Raw genomic sequence first — 16,830 nt, 5'->3', positions numbered from 1 at the left:
CTCCCCAGGAAATCAGTGTGTAGTTGAGGGTGTCACCTGCTGGGTTATCTGGGTGGCGTCCTGTGTGGCTGAGACGTGCTCCCACGGGAGCTCTGGTCCAGCTGTTGGGACCAGGAGAGGGGCCCTGAGCCAGGGTGTCCCCCCCCATGTCACATCTTGGAACAAAGTGGGGGCTCTGGGCCCCCAGGAGGACCTGCCAGGAGAGGGACACCCCCAGGAGAGGGGCACCCAAGGGCCTCGGCCCGGCTGTGGGCGACACCCAGGGGATGAGGGAAGGCACCCTTCCTCCGAGCCCCCATCGTCTCCCCTCTCATCTGAGCGAGCGCCCACAGCTCAGACCCATCGTGCACCTGGATTCTGAGCAGGGACTGCAGGGTAAAAGGGGGAGCACAAGCCCCCCCTCCCCTGGCAGTGGGGGCCCAGCTAAGGCTGCCAGGTCAGGGGTCCCCAGGATGGCTGGGCCGAGGGTGAGAACAGCTGCGGGCTCACCCAGGGCCGCGGCCCCTTTCTCCCCTAAACCCCTCCTGCCCCAGGCGGTGCCTCCCAGCCCAGGCGAGGCTGCAGGGTCACCCTTTCCCTGAGAACCCAGGTCCACTGTCTTCCAGACGAGGCAGAAGAGCAGCCCCGGGTCAGGAGCGAGAGCCCGGGCTCCCCTAGGCCTTCCTGACCATGCAGGGCCACCCAGCCACGTGCCCTCGTGGACTCGGCCTCGGGCCCTGGGAGCTCGGGTGCCCACTCAGCACCAGTGTGAGGTCCGTGCACTTGTGTCTGAGCGTGTGCACACCCACATGCTCTACCCAGAAAACTCCAGAGAAACGACAAAACACCCTGAACAGCTGCACGACCGGTGGGAAGAATTTCTCAGATAAGGCAGGACCCATATGGTCCACACCAGGCCCGAGGCTGGCGCAGGCTTGGGCAGCCCCTGCACAGAAGTGGGGGAGTCGCAGACAAAGGTGGCCCACCTGCGACAACAGCACGACGTGTCCCACTCACAGCGCTGAGACCACAGGGCGCCCCCCAGCCCCACAGGCTGCTTGAAGAGCCTGTGAGGCCTCACCTGTCCACAGATTGGGCTTCTGCAGATTGAAATAAAACACTGTATATTTACATCTAAAATCACAACACTCTCAACACTGGCTACTTGCTGCCGCCCACCAAGGACACACTCCGGACGGAACTGGAAAACACCGGTCACGGTGCCCATGCCCCTCACGGGGGGCTCCCTGGCCACTGCTCACAGCCCCAGCCCCGTGGCCCAGGCCACGACCAGCCCCAGGAGCTCACTCAGAAAGGACCAGTGCTGCCAAGCCCAGTATAAAGGATTTATTTAAACTCAACACGAACAGCAACCTTCCTTTAAATTCCATTTTTACAGTAAATAAAATTGTGTATTCCGTTCCTTCCCATGCATGATCACTGGGTATTAATCTACAACTCTTATAATTGTGAAAAAATAAAAGCGTTTCCCATTTTGTAACTATCCTGGGGCATCGGACACACATCAGTGAGGAGGGACAGACCTGCTCGTTCCTGGGCCGATCATTCGGTTACAACCTAAACATCAGGTCAAAGGAGTCGGTCACCCGGAGACAATAAACACTGCCCCGCGATGGTGGACGGTCCTGCAGCCTCCCAGACGAGACACCATTCCGAACGGCTGGGCGCTCAGCTGCAGCTCCTGGGGTGTGGCATGGAGCAGCCGCCCAGGCACTCCCCAGGACACGTGCCAGGCCACCCCCGCTGCGTGCGACAGGGCCCTCCCCAAGCAAACCAGACACAAGGGCCGGGAGAGGAGGCGCGGCAGGGCCTGTGCTTTTTATTGGGGTCATCTCAAGGTACACGGCGGCCTGGCCAGCACGGCCCCGGCGGCCCCACAACACCCAACGTGCGGCCCCTCGGCCTCGGCCGGAGCCCGAGGTCTGGACCCGCGTCGGGAGCCGCACCCGCCGCGGTCCAGGCCGAGTCCTGCAGGTCCGCGGGCGTCAGTCGAGCTCAATGGGGCTGCTGTCGTCCTGACTGTCCTCGCCCTCCTGCTCTGAGGAGCCCATTAGGCTGCTCAGAAGGTTCCCTGGAAGGAGGTGCACGGCGCTGTCATGGCCACGGCCGCACCTCACCCGCTGCCCGACCCCCCGGACGCCCCCCTCCTCCCATGGCGCCGTGACCCGGGCCTGGCAAGACTATAGCAGCTCAACCCCGGAGCCCCATCCGGGGGTCTCTCCACAGAAATGTGTCTGCTGCGCCAGAGATGCAGGGATCCCGCTGGGGCCGCAAGGGGAGAAGACCCAGGTGCCCATCGAGGGGACACTGCACAGCCGCCAGGATGGGCCCGGGAGGATCACGGGTGGCCGAGCAGCAGGTAACTCACTCCCACGTTAACTCTCAAGTGACACAGAAGTCAGTCAGATGTTACAGTTGCGAAGGCTACACATAACAACGTTGACTGCTGTGGGCCTTGTCAAGATGGACACTTTTCCTTTTTACCTAATTTTTATCCAAAGAACTATCATGTCAACAGAAAAGCAAAGTTTAAGAAGTGCCCTAAACCAACTCGCAAAGGGGAACAACAAAGGGCAAGCAGTGCCCTCAGGGTAAAACCCTCCTCGAGCTGCAGTGAACTTGGCCCAGTCACCGCACCCGGCAACCGCTGCGGTTGGAAGTTCTGTGGGGAAACGCAGAGAGTCAGACGGGAACGCAGTAGCTGACAGTCACAGCAGCCCGAGACTGAACATGCTAAAACGTCACCATGACTGAGGACGGACAGATGCTGCAGAAGCCCGAGGTGTGGGCAGGACAGGACACAGCCACCGAGACAAGTGGTCGTGACATGAGAGCCTGGAGAAGGGAAGTGGCCCCCCACACCTTCCACTAAAACTCCAGGCAGGCCCAGTTTACAGGTGAGAAGTCCAACTTGTATTTAAGGGGAAACAGCTTTTAAAATAATCTGGGAGACAGGAAGACCTTTCCACAGAGCACAGTTTGACGATGGCCATGAGAACGACAAACGCTCATTCCACCCTCCCCCAAGGAGAGCCCCATGAGGCAGGGCCAAGAGCAACAGCACGTCAGAGCAGCGTGACCAAGCGCCGAGGGGCTAGCCCCACTGGTCCTGCCACTGCAGGCCGTCTGCATGTCTGCAAAGTTCCCCCTGGAAAGAAGCTAAGGAAACCTAGCACTGCCTGGCCTGCAAGGCACCATGGGACAGTGGCAGGGCTGGGTACGAGCCTGCACATCTGGACTCTGTGAGACAAGCTTTACCTATTCAAAAATAAAACATTAAGGATGGCAAAACCCACTTTTAAGTGCAGGACTACACTGGTCCCCACCCTACTGGAGGGCAGGAGTCCGATGAGGACTCAAGTGGTCTCGGAGCCCCGAGGCTGCATCAGAAGAACGGGCAGGACACGGAGAGGTGGCCTGGCCTTGAGAGGCAGGGTCAGCCACCTGGCCACCAGCACCTACCAAGACTGAAGCACAAAGAAATACACACTCTGAAGAGACTCTAATGAGTAAGGAGACTGTGTAATCTCTCCCAACAAAGAAAAACCTTGAACCTCACGGCTTCACTGTGGAAGCTACTGAATTAGTACCACCCATCCTTCCAATACCAAACCCAGAAAAGACACTATGAGGAAAAACAACTACAGAGCAATATCCCTTATGAACACTGATGCAAAAATCCTCAACAAAATACTAGCAAACCGAATTCAGCAGCACAGTGAGAGAATCAGACACCATGACCAAGTGGGATCTGTTCCTGGAATGCAAAGATGGCTCAGCATGTGAAAATCAATCAACATGTTACACCACAAGAGAGTGAAGGAAAAAAAACCAATGATCACCTCAAATGATGCACAAAAAGCATTTGACAAATTCAACACTCTTTCATAAGAACACTCACCAAGAAAGAACATAAGGAAACCGTCTCATATTATGATGTAATAAAAGGCATATACAACAACCCACAGCAGACATCACACTCAGCGGTGACAGATTCCAAGCTCTTCCTCTGAGATCAGGAACAAGGCAAGGGTGCTGCCCCCACCACTTGTGTTCAACATGGTACAGGTGACCCCTGAACAACACGGGTTTGCACTGTACGGGCCCACTTATCGTGCATTTTTTCTATATACATACTAAAGTACTACCTGGTCCGCAGTTGGTTGAATCCGCAGATAGGATGGGCCAACTGTAAGTTAATATGCCGATTTTCAACCGTGCAGGGAATCAGCACCCCCCCCTAAGCTCCACGTTGTTCAAGGGTCAACTGAACCTGAAGTTCTAGCCAGAGCAATTAGGCAAGAAAAAGAGATAAAAGAATTCCAAGTTGAAAAAAGGTAGTAAAATTATCTGCTTGCAAGTGATATGATTTTACTTGTAAAAATTTCTGAAAAGTCTACAAAATAACTTAGTTACAGAAACAATTCCATTTACAGTAGCATCAAAAAGAATAAAATACTTAGTAATTAGCTTAACCAAAGAGGTGAAAAATTGTACGATCAAAAAACTATAAAAAATTCCTGAAAGAAATTAAAGACATAAATGAATGCAAACATCCCATATTCCTAGACTAAAAGACTTAATATTGTTAAAATGTCGTACTACCCAAAGCAATCTACAGATTGAATGAAATCTCAAATCCCCAAAATATTTTTTTGCAGAAATAGAAAAACCCATCCTAAAATTCATATGGAATCTCAGGGGACTCAAATAGCCAAAACAATCTCGAAAAAGAACAAACAAAGCTGGAAGTCTCACACTTTCTCATTTCAAAATTTACTACAAAGCTATAGTCATCAACAGAGTGTGGTCCTGGCATAGAGACAGATATCGACCAATGGAATACAGAACCCAGAAATGAACCCTCACATATATGGTCAAATGATTTTTGACAAGGGTTCTGTGCCCACTTGATGGGGAAAGGACAGTCTTTTCAACAACTGGTGCTGGGAAAACGGGAAATCCACATGCCAAAGAACGAAGCTGGACCCTTATATAAGTAAAACACCACATAAAAAAACCACCTCAAAATGGATCAAGGACCTAAATGGAAGACCTAAAATAATAAAACTCTTAGAAGAAACCACAGGGCAAAAGTTTTGTCACACTGGATTTGGAAATGACACCAAAGGCAGAAGCAACAAAAGGAAAATAGACAAATTAGACTTCATGAAAAGTAAAATATTTTGTGCATCAAAAGACACTCCAGGGAGTAAAAAGGCAACAAGGGAGGGAAGGATGAACAGGTGGAACACACAGAATTTTTTAGGGCCCACAACGACTCCGCACAATACTGTAACGGCGGATACACGTCATCACACATTTGTCCAAACCCACAGAACGTAAACACCAAAAACGAACCCTAATTTATGTATCGATATGTTGGACTTTGGGGTGATAATGACATGTCAATGCAGGTTCACCCATAATAAATGTACCATCTACTGGGGGATGCTGATAATGGGGAGGCCGCACCTGGGGCGGGGAAGGGGTATTTATGCGAAATCTCTGTACCGTCCTCTTAACTTTGCTGTGAATCTATAACTGCTTTAAAAAAATAAAGTCTTTAAAAAAAAATAAAGAAGGCAACCCACAGAACGGGAGAAAATATTTGCAAATCATATATCTGGGAGGGAATTAATACCCAGTGTAGAGAACTTGTAAAACAACCAACATGATTCAAAAATAAGCAAATGACACGAACAGGCATACACACAAATGGCCAATAAGCACGCGAAAGATACACAACGTGCTTAGCCACTAGGGAAATGCAAATCAGGACAATCAAAACAGAGACACCACCTCAGACCCGTTAATAAGATGACTCCTGTCGAAAAGACCAGAAAACAGCAACAGCTGGCAAGAACGTGGAGCAACTGGGACCCCTGTGCCCTCTGCTGTGGGAGCAGCTGCTGTGGGAAAACAGTGTGGCGATTCCTCAAAAAATTAAACAGATCCAGCAATTCTGCTTCTGGGTGTCCCAGAAGCACTGAAAGCAAGACCTTAAGGAGATAACTTGCACACCCACATTCACAGCAGCCAAAGGTGGAAGAACCCAGGTGTCCACTGAAGATGCAGTCTTATCCACACGATGGAACATGAATCAGCCTTAAAAAGGAAGGAAATCCTGGCACCTGCTACAACAGGGTTGAACCTGACAGTGACAATATGCCGGCACAGGAGGACACTGTGTGATTCCACTTATGTGAGGTCCCTGGAGGTTCAGAGAGACAGAAAATAGGGGTGGGGACTGGGAGCCAGTGTTTAATGGGGGCAGAGTCTCAGTTTGGGAAGACGGAAAGTTCCGGAGATCCGTTGCAAAACAATGTGCATGTAGTTCACACAACTCTCCTGCGTACTTAAGCACGGTTAAGGTGGGGAATTGTATGTCGTGTATTTTACCACAAAAAAAAGAAATCTGGCTTCGATTCTGTGGCCAACGGAGAGGGACCACAGGGGACGATTATTCATCGGGGGCCGTACGAGCTCTGCTTGGGGAACACGCAGAGGGAAACAGCTAGGAGCCCGCAACCCTCCTGCTGGCACCGGGCCCCGCTCCAGGCCCCTGCCTGCTCTGCTCCCCCCGCCGGCACACCACGCTCTGGGCCTCACCCACAAGCCCCCACTGTGAGCCCCCCGACCCATGAGCCCCTCACCTAGCAAGCCTCCGTAGGAAGACGTCTGCTTGGGCGGCACGCCGAAGAAGAGCTGTCCTATCCTGTCGAGGTACTGGAAGAGGCACAGGCGTGGTCGCGGAGGACGCTGAGCCGGAGGCTGCACGCAGACCCCACGCACAGCTTCTCTCCACCTCCCCCTCCAGCGGTTGCCCGGAGCCGCGGAGCTTCCCCCCGCCCCCCGGCCCTCACCTCGTTGTACATGGGGTCCCGCCGGAGGGACGGCTGGTACTGCTCACACAGCACCGTGAAGACCGTCAGCTTCCCCCTGGAACAGGACAGAGCACAGCATAGCCGACGCCCACGCGAGACCAAGGACAAGGACAGAAACCACACGACTCCACCCCCCCACACGCATGCTCACCCACACGTCTGCGTGCTTCCATGTACACGTCTACGCCCCTCCACACAAGCACATGCACATGCCTCACCCACATGCCTCTACACACACACACACACACACACACACACGCACGCTCACCCATCGACGGCCAGCAGCAGAAACCAGATGAAGTTGAGCAGGGGCTGCACGAAGGGAGGGCCGCTCTCGATGGACGGATGTTTCCGTGTGTACGTCGTGAACACCACTGACGCGCTGCTTTTGTTTTTTAAACAGAGAAACCTGGAAATAACATCCCAGTGAGTGGGCACACCTGACCGGAGAAGGAGGAAACGGGTTTCTACAAGTGCCTGCCCAGAGGGCCCCGTGTGGCCCATGCCCCCGTGCAACACACGGAGGGCACCAGCCAGGCCCCTCGCGTGGACCAGCCACCCCAGGGAGTCCCAAGGTTTACGGCCAGGGAGAACTAACTTGAGAAGATGACGTGCTCAACGTCAGCAGATCCAGGAGGCGGCGGGGCTCCCTGAGCCTGTCCCACACCTGTCTACCCGCAAGAGCACGGTGGCCCAGAGGCTGCCCCGGCTCCTGTTTCCGCCCCGTGGAGGACGTGTCCACGGCCGGACTTTACCGTGGTGCACGCCCTCGACAGAGACAGATGGAGGAGAAAGGGCTCATGCCAGAGGAAACACTGGCACCACATGCCACAGCCAGGGCCAGCGAGTTCTGGATTTTAGACAGGTTTCGTTTTCAAAGTCACAGATTCAGCAACAAGTGGTGACATGTCAGAGCTCGGAAGCTCCCCGTCCACCCCAACTCATGGGACACACCCCATCCCAAGGCCCGGCCACCAGATCCAAGTGCTTTTCTGGGAGGGAGTAATCTCATCGACAGACACAACAGTGGGACAAACACATGGTCCCCTGGGACGGGAGGTCAGGCCCCAGGTCACCCAACGTGGGCTCTCGGCTGTGTGAGCCCAACAGGATGCTCACGCCTCTGGCGACTCTGCTGTGTTTCAGTATTTTCAAAATAAATTGTCGAAAGAAAACAAAAGAGGAGGAGGCCCAACTGGGACAGCGGGGCAGAGACACAGAGCTGAGGCGGGGAGCGGGCGGGCAACAGCCCCATCACTGTGTCTGGATGCACAAAACACCTGGGAAGGCAAACGGCCTTTGAACAAAGGCTGTGACGCACACGTCCTTCACATCCCAGGAGGCTGAAAATTTGGTAAATGTACGTGTCCTAAAAAAAATAGTTGCACAACACTAACCACCGCCCCCAAACGTGATAGATAATGGGGAAAATAGAAAATCAATGGCAACAAAACGCTAATTCAAAGCACAGAAAGTACTTCTACCGCCAATGGAAACGCTACAAGTCGGCCTAGGGGAGCTGAGGGGCACGTCTGGGGTGCCCGGAGGTCAGCAGCAGGGTCACACTGGGGGATGTGAGCTGCGTGTGGGACACTGAGTGACTTCAGGCCTGTCCTCACGCGAGGCTCAACCAGAGGCCAGCCCTGGACCCCAGGAGGCCATGGACGCAAGGGCCGGACAGCAAGCGGGTACCTACTGGAGGACAGCCTGGGCCACGAACATGTCCACCTCGCTGCGGAAGCCCCGGGCCGTGGAGTACTCCACCAGCATGTTGGCACAGCCCTCCCCGTCGCTGGAGTGCAGGAAGTGGTACCGGGACTCGCAGTAGTTCTGTTCTGCGGAGGCAGGCAAGGGGGCAGCTGTGAGCGCCCCTCCTCCCCCCGCCCCGCAGGCAGGGAGGAGGGCGGTCCTACGGCATCGCCGCACTGATTTCCACCTGGGCTGTGTCCGCAGCAGAGACCAGGCCGTCCCCACTCGAATCGGGGTCACCTGGGAGCTAGTCGGGAGGCGGCGTCAGGCCCCGGGGCAGAACCCACCTCCCGCCCGTGCGCTGTGTGCACGACAGAGCCCAGCGGCCCCCTCCGCCCCGAGTCTGCCGCTCTGACAAGGAACCAGGATGGGGCTGGAGGCCGGCTCTCCAGGGACGGGCTTCCCCTGATGCTCCGCTGTTCTGAGCCTTTGACTCTAAACCGGCTACTGAGCTCTAAGTGGGTTCTAATGGTCTGTTTTCTTAAAAAGCGACCAAACTCCCAACCTCCCCAGTTTCACCTGGACTCACACACCCCCTCCTCCCCCTTGGATTCACCCTCCACGCCGATGGCTCTCACCCAGAGCGACTCGACCCCTACTCCAGACCCAGGGAAAGGTCTGGAGCCGGTGTGAGCCGTCACAGCTGCGGGTGCTTCTGGCACCTAGCCCCCCTGCAGCGCAGGAAGGACGCCCGGGGGCAGTGGTGCTGAGGCAGAGACCCAGCTCCGGGGCAGCGCCCCAGTTCCCACTCACACGCCGCACTGGCTCCCTCTCCTTCCGGACAGAGGGCACGCCTCCCAGGCTGGGCCTTCTCCCACCGTCCACCAGCACTCTCCTACCACCTGGGCACCCCCAGATCACCACTGCCCCCCAGCATCAGCTCCCAGCACTGCAGGGCGACTTCAGGGAAGAGCCTGCTCTGTGTGGTAGGTACCGTGTTTTGTTGGTCTCCTCTCCCTCAAACCCCAAGAGCGACCTTTTGGTTTTAGAGCCTCCACGTGAGAAGAGAAATCCGGCAGGTCACTAGGCGCCCTCAAGCCCCGGAGAGGCGCCTGCGCGAGACCCCAGCGGAGCGGGGACACCGAGAGCAGGCAGGTCTCCCACAGCGCCCTGCACAGCATGGCGGGCCCCGGGCCACACCACACGCCTGCTCGGAGGCTGCCCACCGCCGGGGGCCTGAAGACACCCCTCAGCACAGCCTCCCCCAGGCACGGGGGCCCGCTGGGCCTCACTTGCTATCTGTTCCTGACGCGACACCTTAAGATGCCTGGGTCTTGAGGTTCAAACATTTAATGTTAACTATACGAGAGCTTAAGAGCTCTCGACCCCAGCGAGGCCTCTGAGCAGCTCTTCAGCCACTGAGCAGGTGCCACACTCCCTGCTTCAAGCCAGGCGCCGGTCCCACTAACACGGGTCCCACAGACACAGACCCCCTCCAGCTCTGCCTGGCACCTTGGCACACAGGCTGAGTGAGGCGGGTGTGAATCGAGGCGCTGATGCTGCAGGTGGCCAGCACGGCCGACGAGGCAGTGCGGAGGGCGGCTGTTGGCTGAACGGCCCGTCGACAGAGCCCCAGCACGAGCGTCCAGAGGTCTAGACCACACAGCATCTAGACCTTCCAAATTCCCACAGCCTCAGACGAGGTCGGGCCCGCTCGCGCGGTCCCAAGGCACCTGCCCAAGGTCGCCGTTCCTCCGCCTGACCCCACCCAGGTGACGGCCCGTGAGGACGAGACACAGAGCTGACCTGGCCGGTGGGGCCCAGACGCCTTGACCACCACGCGGATGAGCTCCGCACACGGCCGCCACGCGAGGCCCCAGGCGGCACAGCCCCCTCACACCCGCCCAAGAGCGACTCAGGCCGCTTCCCTTCCTCTGCCGGAGCCCGGGACACGACCCCCTCTCGTGGACTGAACAGCCCCCGCAAACGCTCACTTACAAGAGAAGTGCTGGCAGAACGCCCGCGGCGGGGGAAGGACCGGGGGAAGGACGTCCCGGAAGGAGGCCCCAGCGCGGGGGAGCGGGTGGCGGGCAGGGGAGCGGAAGCTCCTCGAAAGGGAACGCCCCGCCCACCCGAGCGCAGCAGGTGTTCACACTCAGCCAGGGCGGCGCCACCCCCGCCAGCAGCGCAGGTGATTTTAATTGATCCAAACGGACCCCGCCAGCAGCGGCCCGAGAGCATCAGAAGGGCCGCCTGTTCCCTGGCCCACCTGCCCGCAGGAGCCCCCGCCCACCCACGGCCTACCTTTCCACAGGGTGAGGGCCAGCAGCTGGTGGAGCCGGGGGTGGCCCAGCTTCCCGGACCCCCCACTGGACCACTTCAGGGCTCGAGACACAAACGCCACTCGCTCCGGGGAGTTGGGATCCATCAGACTGAACAGCTTGGCCAGACTTTCTGCAAACGACACCCACACAAGCCTGACCCAGAAGAACCCGCGGCTGCTTCTGCTCTGTATTGTGCGTCTCACAGGAATTAATTAAAAACAACTGTTTCACGTTGAAAGAAAGCGGAGAAGAGGCAGGCACACCGGGGTGGGGGGGGTCCTGGGGCCACCCCAACCGTCCTCACCGTGATGCCTCCCCGCAGCTTAGCCTGTGTCGGGGAGAAGAGAGGGGGGCCGCCCCAGCGGGGATCCGCGCGCGCCTCTCCGGCCGGGCGGCTCGCAGAAGGGCTCGCCCAATGGGGCAGGGGCTCCAGACCACGTGGCGCCCACCGCGCGCCAGGGAGGCTGGGTGCTTGGGGGGGGGGGAAACAGCGGGCGATGTGGCAGCGGCACGCGCGTCCACTCCGTCTCACCCAGCAGCTCCTCGACCACCTCGATCTCCGCCTTCTCCAGCGACTCCAGGACCAGCATGGACAAATCAGCCGCACTGTTTTGCTATAAAACATACAAAAGAACTGTCAGGGGGACGCGAGGCTTTGGCCCGTTTTCAGAAGACGGAGCTGGGCAGTGGCTCTGGTTTCTGGTTTAGAAACCGGCGACCGACTGCGCCTAAGAGATGGTTCTGAGCACCAAGGCCACTAGCCCTCGGGCCCCACACCGGTGCTGGGACACGGGGGCGCTCGGCCCAGGCTGCCCACCAGGCCTCTCCCTGGACACCCCATGCCAACCCTGTCCCCGGGCAGACGTCTCACCTGGCCGTGGCTGAAGAACAGCAGGGCTCCTGAGCACATGAGCTCGCGGGCCTCGGCGTGCTTGCTCTGGGCCATGTACCTGCACGGAGAGAAGACCAGGTCCGGGATCGCACAAGCCGCCGGAGCACGACCACCCAGACTCAGAGGGCTGGTTTCGGAGATCAGATCCCAAAGATTCGGCATCCGAGTAGGAAGCGAGCACCCGCCCCACATACTCCTCCGCTGAGAACGGAGCGGAGCTGGGCTTCGGGTCCCGAGGGCACCTCCCGGAGCTGCCCCCGATCCCCGTCTGTCCAGGCTCGGCGCTGGGTGCCCATGGCCCAGCCCTCCCGCCCACGAGGCGCCCCGCGGCAGCAGCAGCGCCGTCTGATGACAGTGTGCCAGGCACTCTCTCCACCCAAACGGGCCAGAAGCAGAGCCTCCCTGCAGCTGGGCAGGGGTCACCTCCAGCTTCAAGCACAGGCCTGGCTGTGGTGAGGGGCAGCGAGAACCGGGCGAGGGCCACGTGCCGGCGCCGAGCTGCCCCCTCCACCCCGACCACTTTCCACCTGGAACGTTTCTCACCAGGGACGGAAGCTGGGAAAAGCCGGCTTCCCGAACTGCAGGCGGACGAGAGCCTGACAGGCAACTCGGCACACACGGGACAGAAAGAATGCTCCGTCCAAGACAAGTGAGACAGACGTTCAGGGGGGCGGGGGCAGGGCCAGGCCCGAGCTGAGTGCAGGACACCGAGCCCACTGGCTGCACGTTCCTCTCAGGGACGATCAGGAAGGAAACCCGCCCAGCCGGTCAGACCTGCGTCCCGGCCCAGACAAGCGGAGTCAGAGACGGAGACGGAGACGGAGCCCGGGAGCCCCGCTGCCCTCTGGCTAGCGGCCCGAGGCTCAGGCCGGGACCAACCACAGAAAAGGACTTTTCCGCACCAGGCTCGGGAGCAGCAGCCTCATCCCGGTCAGCACCCGGGGTGGACCAGGAGGAGAATCCCGCACCCCGAGGGGCAGACCGGGGCACCTGGGGGCGTGGGCACGGAACGGGGGCTTCTGGAAAAATAAGCCCTCGCGCCACCACCGGCACAGAGATTTGTACGGCGGGCACGCCTCCTAGGGGACAGTCACGCAGCCCGGCTCGGCTCTGGGGACACGACAGGGCTCCGGACTCTCCTCCCCAGGCACAGCAAGAGATGAATGCCTAGAAAGTTGCGGAGGGAGCGGAGCCCCGAGAGGCAGACAGGCTGGATTCCTGGGGCGGCTCCCACAGTGACCGGAGCCGCACAGCCCTGGGCAGCCCTGCCCCGCAGGAGGGGGCCTGGAGCTGCCCGCCGCAGGTCCAGGAACGCTGGAAACCCCGCAGCAGTGACAGGCACCCTGAAAGCCCGACGTGCTCTCTGGGCACCGCAGAGCCCTGGGAAGGGCGGATGTGGCTTCCCGGTGCCCGAGCTGGAGGGGACGGGGTGCCACCGAGGCCTGGGGGCTCAGAGCACCGCCGCCCCTCCCCCACCGCAGCCACCCACACCCCCCCGCACTGCGTCCGTGCAATCGTTCATTTTGCATTTTTTTTTTTTAAAGCAGAGCATAGACACAAGCGTTAACACTAACGACGCAGACGCAGTGTCCACCCCACGCCCTCTCCCAGGCGCTCCATCCTACCCCCAGGTGGTTGAGAACACAGGTTTGAAGTTCCTCTTTCAAAAAACTTCTTCATTTGATTTAAGACACAAAACATCCACGATCGACACTCATCTCAGGAAGGCCCCTGGGCAGCGAGGCCCCTTTCACAGTTAAATCCTGGCGGGTGCAGAGGCCCCTCCAGGCCACAGGCCACCCTACAGAGCAGTCACCAAAGTACCAACAACCCCTCAGGCCTGGAAAACGGACCCGGAAAACGGACCCTCTCCCGTCCCCGCAGAGAGAAGGCTGAAGAGACAAGGGAGCGCCCTGGGCGCCCGCACCTTCGAGGAGGCGGAGCTCGGCCTCTCTCAGAACCATCGGCTCCTGCCCCGGGCGGCGGCACCGCCCCCCCCATAAGTCCAACCTCCCGGGCTGCCCAGTTCCTCCTCCCCTCCTCAAACTGCTGGGGGACACAGTGTAAGTGAATTAAAATAGCACAGATTGGTGAACTTATCCAACAGGTGAATGGGTAAACTACAGTCCACCCATACAATGGAACACCACTCAACAATAAAAATTAACTAATGATACACATAAAGGTGAATCTTGAAATGATCATGCTGGGGGAATTCAAAAAGCCAAATAAAAAGAGGACCATACTATACAATTCTACTTACATAAAATTCCAGAAAATGCAAACCCATCTACCATGACAGAGAGATCAGTGGGTACCTGGGGGCAGGTGGTGAAAAAATCACTGTAAAGGCAGATGAGAAAGCTTTTGGGGATGATGGGTATTTTCAGTACCTTGATTGGTGATAATTTCTTGGGTGTGTACATATGTCAAAACCCATCAAGTTTTACATTTTATATAAACAACTTAAAAGCACTTATTTATAGAAAGACATCAAAAGAGCGAAGCTGACTTCTCAGGGCCCCCGTGCAGAGCGCTAAACCAGGGCTGCAATCGCAGGTCTGAACGTGGACAGTACCAGCAGAGACAGGGACAACTCCAGGCCTATTCAGCTGGGCCCCCGGGCGGCCACAACTGCTACCGTGCCTGAGTCCACCGCATCCCCCAAAGAGGCCACAGGAGACCACTTACTTCTCAGGAGTTCTGAAGAAGTGTAGGAACCCCTAAAAGATCAAAGAGGAAGCCGAGGCACAGAGAAGAGATTCAACAATTTGTCCTGGATCACAGGTCACAGAGCAGAGGGAGAAGGCGAACCCAGGTCAAGGCCGGGCTGGTGGACAGCCTGCATCTGTCCCCACGTCACCACAAAGCACACTCTGGGCACAGAGACTGGATTCTTCAAAGCTAATCAACAATCACGTTCCTGGTACAGCAGCAACTGCAGAACTGACTCAAAACAAGGAACGCCATGTTTATCTTTGGGAAGATCCAGTTTTGCTGACTAGTCACTGGGGCAAATACTTTATATAAAAGTCCCCAAGAAAAGCAAGCACCACGACAAATCTTGAGCGCTATGAAAGCTCCCCATCACACAGATCTGATTGGCTAAGCTGCCAGGCCGAAAGCTCGACGTTACAGACCTTAAAGCCTACTTACATCTTTGGCTCATCCCGTGAAGAACAATCAACTCACCCCTACCTGGTCCTCTGGCGACAGAGCTCGAACTCGGTCTGGGACACGAAGCGTTACGTCTAAACCCAACTACAACCAAAGCAGGAAGTACTGCCAGAGTTCCCAAAATATTGATTCAACTTGCTATTTAAAGAAAAAATTTAAATCTAGGCCTAAATGGTGTGAGGCAGGCATGACTGCCTTTAGATATCATAGCAAAATATTTGCTGTTCTGCAGCAGTTTAGAACGAAAAAGCATTCCACAGAACAGATTAAATCCTCTAAAACTATCTTTAAATGCTAACGAGTGTCTCAAATGTTTTCTGGCAAGAAACCCGAAGGCTAACAGAACGTGTGTAATATACAGGATTGCCTTACACATGTAAGAACTAAAAAACTATAGCAGTAGCTGCATGACAGCAGAAACGGTGTGACACACTGCAGTCCAAAAGAAAACTGAGCTAGGTTTAAGAAAACCTAAATTCCTAAGGCCACACTAAAAAAAGACATTTTATTTAATCCAATATATTCAAGCATCACTTCAACGTGCGATCAAGAGTTGAAGGTTCCTAACTAATTACCTGACATTTTCTCTGCGCTAAGTCTTTGAAGGCCGCGTTTTTACCCTCACCGCCCAGGCCGTTAGGGACTCACATTTCAGAAGCTCAACTGCCGCACGTGGCCAGCGGGCAGCGCAGGTACAACAAAAATACCGGCTTTATGGGAACAGCTGGTTTAGTAACAAGACACCCGGGTGAGCAAGGGCTACACAACAAGAGGAGAAAGATGTTTACAGCCTCGCGACGGGACTCCCAGAGGCAGGAAAACCGTGGAACTCGGAGCTGGGGCTTCAAACCCAAAGGCGCTCGGGTCGGGGCGGGGGAGGGGGAGAGCGATCCGGGCCGGGGACTGGGGTCCGGAGTCTGCGCCCGGGGTTCGTGTCTGGGTCCGGAGTCTGGGGTCTCGGCCAGGGCTTTGGGTCTGGGTCCGGAGTCTGGGGCGGGTCAGGGGTTTGGGGCGGGATCCGGAGTCTGGGCCGGGTCTGGGGTCTTGATCAGGGGTCTGCGTTGGGTCTGGGGTCTCGGCCACGGGTTTGGGTCGGAGTCCAGAATCTGGGCCGGGTCTGGGGTCTCGGCCTGCGTCGGCTTCCAGAGTCCGGGCTGGGTCTGGGGTCTCGGTCTGCGTCTGAGTCCAGAGTCTGGGCGGAGTCTGGGGTCTCGGTCACGGTTCTGGGTCGGGGTCCTGGGTCTCGCTCCCGGGCCACAGCCCTCCCCCGGCCGCCGCACGGCCCCTGCTCCCACCGCCCAGGCGACGGGCAGCGGCACGGGCCAATGGGGGCCCGGGGAGGCGCGGCGCGGCCAATGGGAGGCGGCCGGGGGCGGGGCACCAGACTCGGCGGCCGGGCGGAAAGCCCTGGAAGGCGGCGGCCGCGGCGCAGTAGCTACCTGAAGAAGAGGGTCCGGTACATCTGGTGCGCCTCATAATAGTCGCCCTTCTCGACGCTGGCACGCAGCTTGCCCTCCACGCGCTGGACGCCGCCGCGGTTGCGGGCGCCGTTCCGGGCGCTCTCCTGCTCGGCCATCGCCGCCGCCGCCGCCATCGGGCCGGCGCTCCGCGCAGGGTTGACGCTGTCGCAGGCGCGGTCGGCGGCGCCTCACGGCTTCCGTCCCGGCGGCCGCCCGAAGCCCTCTACGGTGGCTCACGAGGAGCCGCGGGCGGTGCGCGGGCGGCCACGTGACTGAGGGGCGGGCCTGCGCAGCCCGGGGAGGGCGGGCACACGATCAAAGGGCGGGGCTCCGGAGAGTGAAGGCGCGGCCTGCAGACGACGACCGCGGGGGCGCGGCTGAGGGCAGCACGTGACTCCGGG

General features: G+C 57.8%; 1 protein-coding gene across 1 annotated transcript; it reads right to left on the bottom strand.

The window, feature by feature from the left end:
- Positions 1 to 1,311: 1,311 nt before the first annotated feature.
- Positions 1,312 to 16,568, bottom strand: GET4 (guided entry of tail-anchored proteins factor 4). Its single transcript, XM_079719863.1, has 9 exons — positions 16,409 to 16,568; positions 11,772 to 11,850; positions 11,433 to 11,514; positions 10,881 to 11,030; positions 8,584 to 8,722; positions 7,156 to 7,296; positions 6,867 to 6,942; positions 6,657 to 6,729; positions 1,312 to 2,071 (listed from the first exon to the last, which is right to left on the bottom strand). The coding sequence occupies exons 1-9, from the start codon at positions 16,561 to 16,563 to the stop codon at positions 1,986 to 1,988; spliced, it is 981 nt and encodes a 326-aa protein (XP_079575989.1). The 5' UTR covers positions 16,564 to 16,568; the 3' UTR covers positions 1,312 to 1,985.
- Positions 16,569 to 16,830: the final 262 nt, after the last annotated feature.

This window comes from Hyperoodon ampullatus (genome assembly GCF_949752795.1).
Source record: "Hyperoodon ampullatus genome assembly, chromosome: 14".
Classification (NCBI taxonomy): domain Eukaryota; kingdom Metazoa; phylum Chordata; class Mammalia; order Artiodactyla; family Ziphiidae; genus Hyperoodon; species Hyperoodon ampullatus.
Note: the sequence above shows the minus strand (reverse complement) of the source record. Positions and strands in the feature narration are given on the sequence as shown.